The 18,208-nt window shown below is 33.6% G+C and overlaps 2 protein-coding genes across 5 annotated transcripts in view; one reads left to right on the top strand and one right to left on the bottom strand.

Moving 5' to 3' along the window:
- LOC146534840 (uncharacterized) overlaps positions 1-14,479 on the top strand; it is a 25,773-nt gene extending 11,294 nt beyond the window's left edge. The window contains exons 1-8 of one of the 2 annotated variants that reach the window (XM_085192389.1): positions 1,270-1,477; positions 5,979-6,068; positions 10,042-10,176; positions 10,720-10,857; positions 11,721-11,850; positions 12,371-12,507; positions 12,926-13,122; positions 13,763-14,479. In XM_085192389.1, the coding sequence (XP_085048515.1) occupies positions 6,002-6,068; positions 10,042-10,176; positions 10,720-10,857; positions 11,721-11,850; positions 12,371-12,507; positions 12,926-13,122; positions 13,763-13,921 (963 nt within the window). In that variant the 5' untranslated portion in view covers positions 1,270-1,477; positions 5,979-6,001 and the 3' untranslated portion in view covers positions 13,922-14,479. Of the gene's footprint in view, positions 1-1,269; positions 1,478-5,978; positions 6,069-10,041; positions 10,177-10,719; positions 10,858-11,720; positions 11,851-12,370; positions 12,508-12,925; positions 13,123-13,762 lie in introns of those variants that run through there. The other variant, XM_085192388.1, reaches the window with a different exon arrangement.
- On the bottom strand, positions 13,761-18,208 carry LOC146534839 (5-hydroxytryptamine receptor 1D-like). 3 transcript variants are annotated; one of them, XM_085192387.1, is made up of 9 exons: positions 18,043-18,208; positions 17,073-17,313; positions 16,438-16,705; positions 16,036-16,177; positions 15,752-15,825; positions 15,567-15,653; positions 15,103-15,206; positions 14,569-14,764; positions 13,761-14,049 (listed from the first exon to the last, which is right to left on the bottom strand). In XM_085192387.1, the coding sequence occupies exons 2-8, from the start codon at positions 17,248-17,250 to the stop codon at positions 14,571-14,573; spliced, it is 1,047 nt and encodes a 348-aa protein (XP_085048513.1). In that variant the 5' UTR covers positions 17,251-17,313; positions 18,043-18,208; the 3' UTR covers positions 13,761-14,049; positions 14,569-14,570. The 3 variants fall into 3 exon arrangements, with proteins under 3 accessions (XP_085048513.1, XP_085048511.1, XP_085048512.1); XM_085192385.1 differs by having other exon boundaries at positions 17,073-17,306; XM_085192386.1 differs by having other exon boundaries at positions 17,073-17,295.

The raw sequence follows: 18,208 nt of genomic DNA, 5'->3' as shown, positions 1-18,208 counted from the left end.
GTTAATTATGATATTGATTGAAAACCATTAAGTGAAAATTACTCCATTCTCTATTTTATTATTCATTTAGTGATTAAACTCACTAAGGCCGTCGTAGAGCAAAGGGACCGATCTGACTGTAAATGCGATGCTCGTAGGTTTGATTTCCGAATTGGCAGAATGAATAGTTTCCTTGCTCTTTTTTATTTTAGCTAATAAGTAGTAAACTTAACGTCAAACCATATATTTGATAATATACGGTGATAATTACATTCATAATATTAGTGATAATTCATTCGTAAAAAAATGGGGAACGGAGTGTTTTAACACTAGCTTCCCTCCGCCTACCCTCTTGTGTGTTATTTTTCAATTACATTTATTGTAATTATAAAATTATTCAATAATCGGGCTATCAAACCTACGAACTTAGGCTAAGGCCACATTCACTAACCACTAGTCCAAAAGACAAAGTTAAACTAAAATGTGTCGACAAGAAAAGTATTGTAACGACGAATATCATTGTATATGCTACCTATAAAAAAATAATATAAATTCTAGAACACTCGTTCAAGATCAGTGCGGCCGGTTCCGTTATATCCTATCCACCTGCTGTCACTCTAGTCTTAATTACTAGTTATATACATATATAGATATATATACTAGTGACCCGCTCGTGGGTTCGCCCGCTTGTTCTATATAATTATTTATTTACTCATTTGAATTATTTTCGTAATCTAAAAGCATTAATAATGATAGCTAAAGTTTCAGCCATATCTTTTATATTTATGGAAATAAAATAAACACTAAATGTAAGAGATATAAAGAATAAAATATAAGCGATATAAAGGAAGTTTGCCAAAATACAACAGTGAAAACTGCATTTAAATAGGTTAAGCCGTTTCTGAGTTTAGCGAGACCAAACGCACAGTAGACAAAAATTTTAAAAACATTACGAGTACTTTGGGTTCTATTACATAAATCAAGGCCCCTAATAGTACATTTTGTCATATATTTTTCATGGACAGACAGAAGAAACATCTGTTATGAATTCGTAATAAAATGAATTTAATTTTACCCCTTATCAGTATTCGAATTCACAACTATTGTATTCTCATATAGTCTTAACAACTGTGCCATAAGTGTCTAGATATCATTATTCATAGCTATTCTCATGATAAAGCGTGAGTAATCTATGAATCAAATTCGCATTATCGTGTTTCGGTCATTTGATAAGGACAATCAGTTAGTGCTAGTGTTTCTTGTGTACTTGTATATGTTTTGTGCCATTTTAGTTATTAAAATATTTACTTAAATTCTATATGAAAATTCTATTTATTCTGTTATTTTTTATGTTTTAAGTCATTTTAGTTAAAATATTTACTTAACTTCTATATTAAATTTCTATTTTTTCTGTTATTCTGTGAAATTTTGTGTTGTTTTGAATGGTGTACTTGAAAAGATTGGATTATTTATTATACCTGGATATACCACGCTTACGGTAATTTTTATTTAATAAAAACGTGATTTTTAATTTACAATTTCAATAAGAAAATGTATAAGAGAAGAAACTACTTAGTAATCCATGGATTCAACGTGTACCCGGCTTTTAAGATTTAGCCTGAATCACGCATAAAGCGAGATAGGCAAAGGGAACCTGGGAACCTAGTTTTAAGATAGTCCATTCCATTTAGATACAACCGTTTCCCACTTCCCGCGAATTCTGGAGACATTTGCATTGCTAGCAAAGAAAGGAAAATATTAAACTTTTCATTTCCTCGAGTGAGAATCGAACCCACTTTAGCCTCAGCACGACAGGCCTCATTTAAATAAATTTAAGCTAACTTTTATCGTATAAATCCTTAAAACTTTTCCACGCGAGTATCGAATTACCCTGGCTGTTAGTCTGTTACACATTAACTCGCAAACCGTAAAGATTTAGAAAGCACGATAAGTTTGGTGAAACTGTGCAAATTGATCTCTTTCGGTTATATTAGTTAGCGGTATTTCAATTAAGATGGCAACGGCAGCCAGATGCTGTGTGAGATGAGGATGAACTTCCTGTTATCTCATTTTTTTGTTTATCACGCTTTATCCCGCATACAGCAGGGTAAGTAGAGTAAACTTATTGTTTAGACATTCCGTTCTCTATTTTCCGACAAATTATAGAAGCATTGTGTGTTGCGTGGGGAACTTAACGCCGCGTTTTGCCTCGACAGCAGAGCGAATATATGAAAATATTAAATATTTAATTTCCGCGAGTGGTCATGGAACCCACAACCAGTTGTGTTTGGAGCCACACACTTGTGGCCCTGCGCCACTGGCCTTAACTGTAATTTAATATGGTGTTCAATCATGATGGCTTTTTAGTGACCAGTGTTTTCCACTTCAGTGGATTGAAATCTTGGAGAGATCTTGGTGATGCGTCACTTTGTTTTCCAAGCTTAATCCTTCCTGTATGATAAAGATGAACTTAGTTATAAGTTAGTGATTCATAAATGGTTCTTATAAAGTTAAGTGATTCATAACTTTGTTGACAGATTTTTGTTTTAATTTGGCAGAGAATTCGATCACTATACATTCTCTTTAATATTATTTAGACAAATATGTAATATTTAGAAACTTACTATATTTATTTATGTTGGTAAACTCATTTCAATAAAAAATAATAATAAAAAAAACAATAGGTAAAGCACTCTTCTTCCTCCTGGCATTGATCCCGGCTATTGCCAGGGTCTGCCTTCCTACTCAACCTACTCCACTTTGCACGGTCTTTTGAGTCCTCGGTGGTTAGACCATTGGCTCTCATGTTCTGCATCACGATATCCAACCAGCGCTTCCTTGGGCGTCCGGGAGGTCTCACTCTAAAAGCAGTAGGTAAAGCATGATAAAAGTAATAGATTATATCGAGATAATTTTTAGCGTAATCAAAGTTAACGGAAGTATAAACCACAAATGAAATCGCTCACCGTGTCCCATGTCTCATAGAGTAAAAAACAGAATTGTCGTACTAACATACCGAAGAGCAAGAGGAAGCAACAAGAGCGAGAAAATGAAAATATTAAATATAAAAATATCATTATGCAGATTTATTAATGGAAGATTTGGAAAAATCCTTGTTCCATTCCTCCAAAACTTCATTGGAATGTGGGGAACGGAATGTTTTAACACTAGCCGTCTGCCTACTCTGCTAAGTATAGGATATAGCGTAAACCTGAAAAAAAATATATACTAACTATTTCTTATTATAGTCTAGTCTAGTTCAACTTGCCATACCAGACGTACGGGACGTCACGGTCAACGGATATTAACTGAGAGAATTGTTGAGGAGACGTTGTAAAAGCTATCTATAGAACACTAGCATTATGCAATGTGTTCTTAGAAAGAAGAAAATATTATATTTTATTAGAAATGAATATAATTTAGCAGAGAAGGCTGGGGGAACCTAGAGTTGTTCGTTCTGAACTTCCCAACGAATTTTTCGAGGCATTACGTTCCTATTAAGACACTTCCGTTCGTCACTCTCCGCCGAAATGTGTTGAGTGACGCAGCACAACGCCGCTATAAACGTTCATAACAAATAAAAATATTCCTAAATGGATTCCTATTAGATATTATAAAATATTATCAGTTTTCGTGTAGTTTCTATGTAAATACGTGTTTTTAGATAAAATATCTCATTACCGATAACATTGATACGGTTCTTCAAACTGGATGTAAATAAAGATAACTATTATACGATTTTTTTTTAGTTATCGCCTTTAAAAATCGTATTATATATTTTTGAAGAATACTTGTCGTTATGATGCTGTAAATAGCCTGATTGTAAATGAGACATTTGTGGGTTCGATTCCTGCCTTGGGGAAATTAATTATATTAACAAGGTAATACACGTAATGTATCGAATATTTGATGGGACATTTAGAACGGAATGTCTGAAGAGACGGTTCTCTCTGATTACCCAATTATACCTATGCAGCAGAAAGCGTGATTCTAATAAAAATGAAAATAATTCCTTTTCTTATTCCCAAAAATAAATATAAGAATATTATATCCAGACGGTAACTAAATGTTTAGAAATTAAATCTTTCTAGAAATTAAATAATTGTTAGTTACTTCTTGCGGCCCCAAGTTTTAGTTTAGCTACTAAATATTAATATTTTTACAATAGACATCTTCGTGTATTACTTTATTTTATACGGTTGTGGAGTCTAGAGGCTTTCCAATTGTATAACAAATAATATTAAAAGTTATAGGCTGCTTACATACTGTACAATTATGAATTTTTTGAATAAAAATTATAAATGATCATAAATAATCGTAGATTCGGTTCCTACCTTCATGTGGTATTCATACAACGTGATATTAGCGAAGGGTTTAGTGCTCAACTGGCACGCTCGACACGCCATAGTCAAAGAATAAACCAGGCTGTCATGGTATAGGGGCATAAGGGTGCGACTATAAACGTGACGGAGGGTCAAGCCTCAAGAATTCGGCGGAAAGTGGAGAACTGAGATATCCTAACAGAGAACGGAGTGCCTTAACTTTAGGTTCCCAGGATTCCTATGGCACATCAAACTTTTAAACGCTATGTATGAAAACAGCCTAACTAAACGCCTTTCGTTATCCATGAACATAGATCCGTTGTCGGTCACGATCGATCGTGATACTTTTTTCTTTATATCTAACTCCAATTTGTTTTGAATTGTGTAATATAATTGTATTCGACTTATTACATACTATCTGTTAGTGTTGATAATGTCAGATTTAATAAGCTATTGTTGAGTTGGAGTTATAATTTTGAATTGCTTTAATATTAATTGCTATATAATTTTGTATTTTCTTTAGTTTCACAGTGTATCCCGGATATAATTTATTTCGGCAAGGGACACAGGGGTGCGGGTTCGATTCCCACTCGAAGACCATGTATCGAAGCCTGCTACCATATACAAGTGCCTACTTAGCTCAGACAAAATAACATTAATATACGTATCTAAAATTAGTAATTTGGAACCTTCGATTAGCTATACATAGAACTACTATTGATTGAAGTTTGGCACACAGAACTTTTTTATAGCAGAGCAGGCAAAGGAAACTTGGGGTTGATGCGTCAGCGCCAGGACTGAACAGAACCTTGCAATTATTTGAGTATTTGCCAAAAAAAAGAAAAGAAACATATAAATATACAAAAAAAAGCAAGTCAAATATTTGAAACCATTTCCCAAGTAATAATTTAGATCCGCTTCGTCGATATTTAAACTCAATTTCGTGCACTTTCTTAGTAGTTAGTATGTAGGTACCATAAGGTATATGAGTATGATTATAGTTTAGAGATTGTCGAAACGGAAGAGTGCTTGTCGTGTGAAACTAGAAACTAGTAGACCAGAAAATTATTTCAAAATTTCCTTTCTTTACTTTATAAGATGTTAGCTATGATAAACAAAGTGATTTTTTAATATTTTTGTTTTTCACTACTAAGGCCTCCGTCTCGCAGTAGATACATCTGTGCGAAAAAAACAAAAACAAAAATATACACTAATTTCATAAGATAATAGAAAGAAATAATTTTATATTAATAAAAATGTTATGTACTGGAAACTATTATTTATATAGTGATATTTTAAATGCTGTTTATACATTGTGCTTAGAAATTGTTTGTTTTTGCGGTTTTATAACATTTTATAGCAAACATTGATCTGTAAATTGTTAATACACCTAATTTTGACGTAAATAATTATAATTCCTTTTATAGATTCGCGTTCTATTCCTTATATAGCAGAGTGTCTTAACACGAGGTTCCCTCTGCCTGTGTGCGATATACAGGTGAAGCTGATCATTAGGAAACCCTTTACCCGCTCCCCCCTACTTTTCATCTCGTGACTGCAAAGTATTTTTCCTATCACTTAATTAATCACGAAAGTCAAGATAAAATTATCTTATCAGTTCTAATATGGAGGCTTAATATATTAATTTAAATATTAATTGTGTGTTGCTTGTTCTAGACGTGAGGAAGGGTGACGTGGGGATGGCTGCTTGGTGTTGGTTACTCATCACCCTTTTAGGGCTGGTTGGGGCGCAGGGGCCAGAGAAACGTGAGTATAATATATGTTTTTTTAATAGTAGAAGATTGAACTTGATTAGAATTGATGAAGTGCTGAGGATTCTTCTGTCTGAGGATGAGGATCAGTTTGTTAACTAAAATGTAGTTTAATTAACCTACGTAATAAAAAATCGAACTTATGTCATTTTCAAAACAATACAAAGACAATCGATTCATCCTTATAGTAATACGTCAGTACAATTGTTCCAATTTATATATATACGTATGTATGTATTCATGTATGTATGTATGTATGTATGAAACGTTCAGTTATGTGTGCCTATTGTGTGAAATAAAAGTGAAAGCGTATCGCTTTGTTCCTTGCGTAATGTTCGACGGAATGTATCGTTTTTTTACATAATAATAATAATCTAGTGTTTACACCGTCATGGTAGAGTGGGTAGTGTCTAAATATTAAATATGAGTAAATTGTGTGTTCTTTAGTGAAAGAAAATAGTTATTGTATCTAATATAGTTTTTTTGGTTGCAATTTTAATTATTTGGGTTTAATTGAATTGGTATAGATAATCTGTTTTCTATAATAATTTCAAAAAAACTGACTTTCAAATTGTAAATGTGAATATTTCATGCTGTACATTTTTTTTTCACGGAAATATTTTTTTTACAACCTCAAAGGGAACTTTGTGATAAGATTTTCTATCCAATTTTCGTGAAATTGCACAAATCAACCCACAAACCCAAACCCACAACCCTCGAGTTCAGTCATCCTTTGTGCCGGTGCGCCATTACGGCCTCACATTACGTTCTTTCATATAAGTATATTATTTCCGTAATTAAGTTCTCGTATTCTCGTGAAAGTGTTTCTAAGAAAGACTTACAGGTAGGAAAAATGACAATCGTTAAATGTAATGTTCTAAAAGAAGGAAATGAATGTCTTTTAGAACCATTTCATTCATAAAACCTTAGTGACGCAGTGAGAATGATATTTAAATTATATTTATATTTCCACTAATGTAAGAAAGAGGGGGATAGAGTTTCTTCACTCGATACTTTAACAACTTTAACTTTGCGGAAGCATATCTTCCGTAATTATAAAGAATGATTGTTTTCATTGGTAAAAGAGTCGAGGAGAGATTTCCGTTGAACATCTACGTAAACACAGTATCGACACAGACAGATACTGGAGGAAGGTCATGTAAAAAATGAGGACGCGACAGAGAGAGAGTGAAAGGGTCGATGACAGTGACAGGCGAAAGAGAATTGTAGAGACTGTAGCGCTCTCCATTTCGTTCTTTTTGGCTACCCCGTTACGAATAAAACAAGTAATTAATCATTCTTTCACAAAAAAAATATTTCTTTAATTTCACGCTGTATCCCGTAAATAGCGGGTTAAGCAGAAGGAACCTAGTCTGAAGATACTCCGTTAAATTTCCGAGACATTGCGCACTGATGATCGGCTGCACGCCGCGCTTGATCTTGTTACCAGAGCGAGGAAATAAATATAATTCATTCCCCCGATTGGGAATTGAAGCCTCAACCGTTGCGTAACGTTTTACGACGACTCGATAGTTTTAGTCTATATGTATATACATATAAATATATATTTATTACCAAGAAATTTCATCACTAAACGACAAACCTTATATATACTTTAAGTACATACATATCACTGAGTCAATATGGCTCTACCTTTTTAAGTTTTTGTGTCAAATACCACACTACATGCGATTACCTTATCAGTCTTAAAATATTTAGGACATACATTTTGTATACTATTTTAAATTTAAAGATAATTTAAGTTTTACTTAAGAAAGAATTGAAACGCTGTACCTCGCTTACTGGCATGTAGGCTAAGAGAAACTGAAATAATTCATTTCCTCGAGTGGGAATCGAACCTACACTACTTACATATACTTAACTAGCGGACGCGCGCAGCTTCGCTTGCGTATTTAGGGGTGAATTCTAATAACCCATGACACATGTGTTCAATGAAATATTTTTAAAGGTATAAATTTCAAATTTTATAAAAATCGGTGGAGATTTAAGATTTTTTCCATACAAACTTTCAACCCCTTATTTGCACCCTTAGGGGAAGAATTCTAGAAAACTATGAAACACGTATTCAATTAAATACTTTTAAAAATCTAAATTTCAAATTTTATAAATATCGGTGCTGATTTAATTTTTTTTCCATACAAACTTTCAACCCCTATTTCACCCCTTTAGGGTTAAAATTTTTCAAAATCCCTTCTTAGTGGATGTCCAGATTACAAAAGTAAACATCTGTCCAAATTTGACGTTTCTACGCACAGCGGTTACGGCTGTGCGCGCGTCTTACCTCAGTTAGTGAGGACAAGTCCTTTTATATATATAGATGTCTAATTGAGATTTCTGAGTGTGACTGTAAATAGATAAAACCTCTATACAATGTCGAATCCGGTAGTAAACAATGGGGCAATATAATCAATTATATGAATAATTAAGATAAGCTGGTTGACACAATGATATAGAGATTCGAGACTAATTTTCTGTGTAAACTGTCATGTTTATATATTTTATATATTGTTTGTAAACGCACCTTAGATACTATGAGAGTTGCAAGGCCGTCCTAGATAAGGGTTTTGAGTATAAAAAAAGGAAAAAAATGTTACAGACTAAAACAAAAATATACTTAAATATAGTGTTATAACTACATAGATTATTTTATTTCACGCTGTATCCCGCACATAGTAGGGTAGGCAGAGGGAATCCAGTGTTAACACACTCCGTTCTCACTTTCTGTCAAATTCCGAAGGCATTTTGCCTCGATACCAGAACGAAAAAATTAAAATATTTGATTTTCATTTCCTTGAATGGCAATCGAACCACACCCTTGACACATGCGCCACGCCTGGCTTCAATAACACAACAATATAATACACTTTCATAAGTCAATTTATAATTATGAGTGAATAATCAACTACCTACATTTGTATACAAAAAGTACTTGTACCGAGACCGGCGAGACGTCGCGTCGTCGTCCTATTAAAATGAAGTGCTTGTGAGTACTTAAAATTGTAGCTTAAAGCTAATTTTTATCGCTTTTTTTACTATATAACTTTTTAAAAGCAGCGATATTACATTGTTTTGTTTAAAAAGTTAAATAACCTATAAACAACATTGTAATATTATAATCATAAAATATGTTCTATTCTCATGGTGTTCAGGTCCGCCACTCAATGACTCCAAAATTAGTTGGAAAGCGGGAAAGAGAGTGTTACAAATTAGGTTCCCTCTACCTGAGACACACAATAGGCAGTGTTGAATTCCTCCAGTAAATGGGAAATAGCAGTGCCTTAATGGGAACGAAGGGTATTTACACTAGGTTCCTAGATTCCCTCTGCCTAATGGGAATTAATCTCACAAAATCTTTGGATAAAATCAGATTACCAGAATTATATTGCCTAAATAATAATAACACAATTCTATCATTCAACATACCATCAGAGATTTAAATTTAAATAAGACTAGATAATATAATTCCGTTGTACGATTGTTTCATACATTTCTATTGTCTGTATTGTTTCAAATAAATACCGAATGCTATGATAATAGAGGCACGATGCTCATTTGAAAGCGCAAATTTAGCATTGTTACGAAATAGGAGGCTATTCACAAATGCTTCGTAATTTTCACATTATGTTATATATTCGAGGCCAGTTGCGGCACACGGGTACAAACTTGAGCTTATAAACGTGTGGGTTGGATTCCCACTCCAGGAAACAAAATTTTAAATATTTTCACTTATTTAGAAAACGTATAAAAATCACATATAAAAATCCTGTTCAAATTTTTATACGTTTTCTAAATAAGTGTTAATGATTCTAGCATTCGGCGGAAAATGGAGGACGGAAATGTACGGAATAGTGTGTTTTAATCCTAGGTTCCCAGGTTCCCCTTCCTACCCTTCAATGTACGAGAGCACTGTCGTTGTAGAAATAATATTTTTTTATAATCTCTCGCAGGTAGAACCGGCAACATATGCCACGTGGACATTGACTGTCCAGACAACGCGTTCTGCCGTCAGAGCAGCTACTGCGTGTGCAAAGATGGCTTTGTGTACGCGGCTGTCAACAGCACGCATAAGGGATGCTTGAAAGGTAACTAATTATAATGTTTAGGTAATAAGATTTTCGAGATTCATCATCATCATCATCATCAACAGCCATCTTTTGTCCACTGCTGGACATAGGCCTTCTCCAATTCTCGCCACCACACTTGATCCTCAGCTCTTCGGACCCATCCGCTTCCCGCCAACCTCTTTTTTCGAGATTATTACACAGATTTTAAAGGCGATAGGTTGTCGGTTCGATCTCCACATGACAAATGGAATATTTAATATTTTAGTTTCTTCGCTCTGCGGGATACAGAATTACTGCAAAGTGTTCAAAACGTCGGGTTTCCAAAAATGTATAATACTAAATATATGCGATTAATCCGGTTAGAGTTTCATTTTAAATGTTTAGGTATCTGCTATGAATTGAATTACAATAAAATATAAAGATTTTAAAAAAAATGTTTCATTATATACCATTATACATAAGGGTACATTCTAATTACTACTAGCATTTGTATATGATAAGTATTTACCTACTAGATTTTAATTTAAGTTTATTTATAGAATATTCTGTTTACATTTCCAGAGGCCCGCAACGGTGAGGCCTGCGTGCAGCACATACAGTGTCACTCCACGATGGGTGTCCACTCCGAGTGCGCCAACGGGGCTTGCGCGTGCGCACCCACCGCGCATTTAGAGACCGACCGCTGTTATGAAACTGCAGGCTAGTTAACATCCACTATGTTATCATTTCAAATTCAAATTCAAATTCAAAATATTCTTTATTCAAATAAACTTATTATAAGCACTTTTGAATCGTCGAATGAACATATGAACAAAAAGCTACCACCGGTTCGGAAGACAGTTCTGCTGAGAAGAGCCGGCAAGAAACTCAACAGTTGCTCTTTTCAAAATCAATGGTACAATCTATTACATTAGCTGGCAGCTATCCTGCATCTCATTTAATAGACATTAATTCCATACATGTTTATCTTCTAAATATTCTTGAACAGTGTAATAAGCGTTACTTGTTAGAATTTTTTTACAGATATTTTAAATTTTGGAAGTGGCAAACCTAGAATACACTGCAGAAGTTTTTTATATACGTATGCCCATGAAAGATTTATTAACTTTTTGGATTTTTTACATATGTTAATGATAACTTAGTGATAATTTACAATTATTATTTGGCTAATAGAAAACAATTATTGGCTACCCACATAATATTAAATTGAACGATGTTGTTTTAATTGAAAGTAATCCATAGGGTTTAATAAGACATATTTTATTCCCAAGCTAAAATAAATTTGATAATTTTCAACATATGTATGGTGTGTTCAATTAAATACTATCAAGATCAGCTTCACGCTGTATCCCGCACACAGCAGGATAGGCAGAGGGAACCTAGTGTCAAGACACTCCGTCACCCACTTTCTGCCGAATTCTGGAGGCATTGCGTGTTGGTGATATAATGAAAACTGGTTTATTTTGGTTCCATAATTTGGCTGTTAATACATACTTATTTTCGTTAAGTATTTTTACTAAAGACATATCGAATATAAAATATGTTTTTACTTATTCTTATAGTAATTGGTGAACGGTGTGTGGTGGATCAGAATTGCTTCCTAGGAGAGATTGTGACAGAGAGACAAGCGTTTTGTGTCCGCGGCTACTGTACTTGCCAATTACAGTATAGTCCGAGGGACAACGGTACTAGGTCAGTATATACTTGTTATTTAACTTTAATTTGAGAAAAATAAGGTATAGAAGTCTTATTACAAACTAGAGAAGAAAAATTAAGTAACATCTGTAGATTATATCTGTACTTAGTAGGCACAAGGAACCTAGTGTCAGTTATACTGCCTATACAGTAGGCAAACTCTACTTTCCAATGAATTTTCAAGACATTGCGAGTTGAGCAGTAGGTAGAGTATTGCCATGTTTTATCTATCAGAGTAGGAATCGAACCCACTACCTTGGCGTTATTGTCACGCGGTAGCCCGCTGCACTACGACGGCCTAGTCGAAATTTTATGTAACAATAAATTTCCGAAGAAAGTTTAAAAGTTTCATTTTTATATGTAGGATATATTTATTATTAGATATTTATGTCCTAATATAATATTTACAGGATATTACAATGACAATCGTGAAAATCGCAATCGCTTCTATAATAGTTTTTAATACCTAAATTTTAAAATTACATTTACCAACATTCATAAAATTCTTATTTTCCAGATGTGTCCGTGACGCAGTGTTAGGCGAGGAGTGTGAGGACGAGCTCCAGTGCGCGGGAGTCGGTCTGGAGTGTCGTGGCACCTGCCGCTGCAGAGACAACTGGGTCGCAAACCAGGATATTAATGCTTGCGTTGAATGTATGTACACTTTAAAAAGTGTCTCTTTGTTAGTACTTTTTACTTAAAATATAGCAGCTAATTTATTTTATTGTATTTATCCGGTTTTTTTTTTAAATGTTTAGCTTTAAGTTGGCTGTGAATTTTTTAAATGAAATTTATTCAATATAATGTAACTTTATAAAAAAATAGCTTAAAAATAGTGTTTTAAAAACTAAGCTGTACAAATGTCTACATACATTTACTAACCTTAAAAGAAATGGTACATTATCTATCAATGTCATATGTCATACGACAATAACAACAAATTCAACAATCGACAAATACTAATATAATTTACTAGAGGAACCCTATCCAGAGAAAAAAGATATTATTTATAAAAATAAATCAATTATATTGCAGATTAATTCTATAAACTATAAATTTTATATATTTATAGCGGCAAAAGCCCTAGAAGACGCCTGTCAATACGATGTTCAATGTGATTCACTAGCTGGTATAGCTGAAGCTCCATCCCCTGGAGCTGCCCTCTGTTTGGGTGGTACATGCGCGTGCGCATATGACGCGAGAGCTGTGGGGAATCCTCCGAGGTGTTGGAGAAGGAAACGACCGGGACAAGAGTGTAATAGAGATGAGGTGAGATTATAAACGCTATATAACGCTTGTTTGTTAAAGTGAAAAGAATATGATATTTCAACAATTTCGGAAAAGTATTTCACTTTGATGGTAATAAGCCGCTATGAAAAAAATATTTTTATATCAATTCACGCCATCAAAATGCCTTGTAATTTTACCTTTTGAAATTTCAGTTTCAATGTTTTCACGATTTTGACAGGAACGTCGTCATGTTAGGCTTATGACGTCAGTTTGTCTTATAAACAAATTGTGTCGATCAATTGGCACTTTGTTTACAAGACCATTTGAATAAGTGGTTGGCATATAAATTCATTTAAAAATATGAAAAATTTTATATAAATTGCTGAAACTAATTTTATTATTTTATAAACAAAAATGGTTTGAGAGTTATGTACTCGCAAACTAATCTAAGCTATCTCTATTCTATAGTTTAGATATTTTCTTATTTCGAGTAAAATACCCCTGTTTGTAAAAAGTTTCAATTTATTAGTTATTTTAGTTGTTATGTCAAATTAAAAAAAAATACAATTTCTAAAGTAAAACAACCGTTTATTACAAAATTATAACTTTTTTATTTTTCTAATTTGTATCACTATCATTAAATTATTTAAAAACACTTTAAATTTACTTCAATCCAAAGGAATGTGTATCAGAAGAAGACGAGCCCGGCTACTGTCTCTCCGGTCGCTGTACATGCAAGACTTGTTCTCCAGACGCGAGAGACTTCGGTGGAGCTAGTACCATCGCGCCACCATTTGCAGCCGCCATTTTGTGTATCGCCGCCATCTTAGCACGCTAGCGGCCATCTTGTTAACACTTCATTGTTATTTTTTATTTGTTATAATATCTTCAGTATCATTTAAAGCCAGTTCTTTGTTGCCTTTCGGAGTTTGTTATAAGTTTTTCTTAAATTAGTTAAAATGGCTCCTGCGAAAATAATTCCAGTGTCAATTGTATAACATTACTCAATTTAATAAATAATTTCCTTTTGTTTGCTGCTATTGTACTAATTTGAATCGAAAAATAATAAAATTAATGAACTAAATTCGTCAAATAGAAAATGAGCGAAAATAATTAGGAATTATATAGATATTGGTATTTATTTAGCACAAAGCGGCGTTGTTGATTCTCGTTGTTTTTAATTGAAAAGTTTATAATAAGTTGTAAATAATATTATTCACTGTTGTTTTTATTTGTTTTACTGTAAATTTTAATTAAGAATAGATCTAAAGATTCCAATGTTTGATGATATTTTGAGTGCAATTTTTGATGTTAAAGACCGATATATGAATGGGTAGATTATGCCAAAGATATGTACACGAACTAATCGAATGTAAATAAAGGATATTTATTTTAATGATTTGTTTTATTTTTGAAAACTGAACATGTTATTTAAGTTATTATTATTATTTAGGTTACTAATTATTACTATTCATATAAGCTCACTCTCAATCTCTTCTCACACGAGGTGTTAGAGGAATATCGTTTTTCCTAGCTCCAGAGCTAGTTAACGAAGACTGTAAGGCGCTCCGCACACTGGGCGACGCTGCGGCGTAGACGAGCGGGTTTAACGCCGAATTTATATAACCCAACCAAGAACACCATTGCCATGTCGTATCCCAGATGCAATCGTAGAGTGAATCTGTAATTTAGATTATTTATATACTTATATAATTTTACATACAATTTAAATATATTAACCTAAAAATCTTGTAAACAAATTGTATAGTTAGTCAAACAAACACAGAACTTGGCACGCAAATAGATCTCGGAATATTTAATCTATGAAATCGAGAACGACGTATTATTCGATATTGAACTTGGCACTCAATTCAGTTTTTAATGAGGTAGCTACATCTTTTAAAACGAAACACACACAAATAACAATAAAAATATAAAAAAACATTTTTTTAATGTAGACATATATTTATATAATAACAAATTATTACAACCAATTAGATTTTAACTAAAAATACTCACCTAAAGGTAATATCACAAAATAAGGCGTCCAGCAGAATAGAAACAGTGCCATCAACATTACAATAGTCCTAGTGGCACGACGCTGACGATCAATGAAATTTGCGCTGAAAATTTACATACACTTCTTAGTTTTTTATTAATTTCTGATCTTTTTTTTTGATTCACGCTGTATCCCGCGAACTGCAGGTTAGGCAGAGCGAATCTGTGCAACTAATATTAAGACTTAAGACAACGTTGAAATACTTCCTGTTGAGTGGAAGAAGTCAACGCAGCTTAGTGTCTTGTTAGTAGAGCTAAAGAATGCAAAAATTTTAGTCCCCCGAAAAGGAGCTTGTGCCTCTGCGCCACGAGGCCCTCGATTTCATTTAATTTCTCTTTCTTCTTTTGTCTTTTAATTGTTTTTTTTTAACCAGATTAAACAAAGTAGTGCACGACGTTTGTTAAAAATACTAAAAAAATCATACTGATTGCTACACTTTCCAGTGGTCGGTGCGGTACAGGCCATGGCTGAAGTTGGTAAATTCAAATATAATCCTTTAGGGGAGACATTTCTGAAAAAAGTGAAATAGAATAATCAAAAAAATATATATTATTACCCAATTACAAATTTATCTACTAATAATTATTTAGACAGTCGTTAAATACATACATTTTTATGCCCTGATTATTGTTAGCGACATCTGGCTTTGAAGGTGAATTTTGTGGATTATTTACAGGTGAAATCTGCAAGAAAATACAACAAATAAATGGAATGAAAGTAATTAAAAAAATCTTTAGCAGAGATATTTGATAAATAATTTACATATACTAATAAACGACAATAATTGTGGACAGTCGTTACGCAGGAACACAAAGTGTGACTGTAAAATCGAGTGGTTGTGGATTCGATCCCCTGAAGAAAATAACATTTAAAAAGCTTGGAATGAATTCTACCTGGCCTTCTGGACGAGGTGATCTTCCACGGTGGGCTCGTATGGTAAGAGGTGCAGACAGGGCACGAAGTATGAACCCGTACATAACGACAAGCATAGTCGCAGGAATGTAGAAAGAGAAGGTTATACTGAAGAAAACATATCTGTAAAAAAACATTATTATTCACATATACATTTTTTCTTTATTTCGTCAAACACTTTTCTTTATTTAACTTTAAAATATACCTGTATATTTTTTAAATATTATATTTAAATCTTATATCATTAGAAAGATTCTTACCATCATTGTTTATTAGGAATTTACTATTAAAACCGCGCTGATATATGAGGCTACCGAATACTTCAAAATTCGTACTAAAAATAAGGAGACTTAAAAAGATATATATTATCATAAATTACTCACCCAACATTAATATTAACCGAACAGGCCTTCTCCAATTCTCCAGGATGAAAATGTTTTGGAGAAGGTATAAAGGCACTGGGTAAGGCCACTAAAGTAGCGATAGGCCATACTAAAATCGAAAGTAGTCTAGCTCTCTTTGCTCTACGCGCTCTAGCTAGAGGGTTTGTGATACCAAACCATCTCTCCCAACCCAATGCACACAGAGAAAGTATAGAGGCAGTACAGCATAGCACGTCCAATGTACTCCAGCATGCGCAAATTGCTCGATCTATGAAAAGAAATTAGATCTAGGATTTTTTTGTAATAAAAACTGCAGAAATGAGGCCAGTCGTGGCGTAGGGGCGCAAGCGTGTGACTGACCACTCAAGGAAATTTAATTTACTTGTATGTGATTTGAACTTGTTCTTTAATAGAACGAGTCAAGTAGTTCTAACGCTCGACACTGTACCTAATGGTATATATAGTAGATCAGATTAACCAAGACATAATGGAGCAATTTTGATTATACATAAAAAAGAACCGAGGTGATCATTTTAAAGGCTTGTTTATTCCTGGCCAGAACCAGAGTGACCTTGCACTAAAAATTCTCTGCCTACAGTGCACAATATAGAAATATATACAATAATAAAACTTACTCAAATTAAAGACAAACAGTTCCCTCGTAGCTGCCAAAGGCTGCACCATCAGTCCCACCATCAGATCAGCTAACACCAGACTGGTCAACGGATAGTGGGATGGAGCTCTTCTTATTTTAAACAAAGCAATCATCACAGCACTGTTCCCCACTATTGTAGCAAGGGTGATCATGGCCATTGCGGTGCCTGATAACCACCATCCCGTTGTGGTCTCGCCCCGTGGCTGTAACCCCACTGTTTGCTGGTAGTTTTGTTGTTCATTTACGAATATACTTTTATTAAATTTGTTAATCAATTTTACATTTTTAAATATACATTATTATAAAAAATATACATTTGAAAATATTAAAAAAAAACCACACTTCCGAGGGCGGGACAAGGGTCCGAGCCAACGGTGGCTAGGGCTCCAGAGAGAGGAACCTCCGCACAATACGTGCCGTCTCAAGTAATACTGCCTTCTGTATCCGGTTCTTGATCCAACAGCTAAGCGATAGCCTCTTAAGGTGTTGGTCGAGGCTTTTCGCTATTAAACCGTTAACTGAAACCACTATCGGCACAATGATAGTCGCATTGACATCCCACATGGCGGTAATGTCATGGGCTAGGTCCAAATATTTAGATTGTTTTTGTTCATTTTATTGTTATGGTTATAGTCGTTGCCAGAAATATCATTAAGTAATAATAAATACAAGTACATTATATATTTTTTTCTGCTTCACGCGGTGTCCCACATGTAGTAAGGTAGGCAGAGTCTCAACGCCGAGTACAAGTATATACAAAGAATTAATATATGTTAAGGTCAATATTAGTAAGTATCAAATAATTTAGTCTTAGGTATTCCTTTTTAGTATCGTTTCATTAGTATTACTTACATATTAGCAACATTTAAGTTAAATGATTATGTAAGTACATATTATCGATTAACAAAGAAATATAAAAAAATACCATAAAGTGATATTGTAATACTTACTTTTTATAACCATTGAAATTTATTAACTTCACATTATTTTATTAAAAAAACACTATAATATTGTCACTGTATTACACAATTCTATAAAACTTATACATATATCTAACAAAGCAAGTCAAAATGTTTAATACTTTACTTTTCTATTCTTTAATTGTGATTTTCGGTG

Source organism: Heliconius melpomene, chromosome 11 (assembly GCF_056956725.1).
Source record: "Heliconius melpomene rosina isolate 202511_hmr_F chromosome 11, ASM5695672v1, whole genome shotgun sequence".
NCBI lineage: Eukaryota > Metazoa > Arthropoda > Insecta > Lepidoptera > Nymphalidae > Heliconius > Heliconius melpomene.
This window is presented reverse-complemented; position numbering and strand designations above follow the sequence as displayed.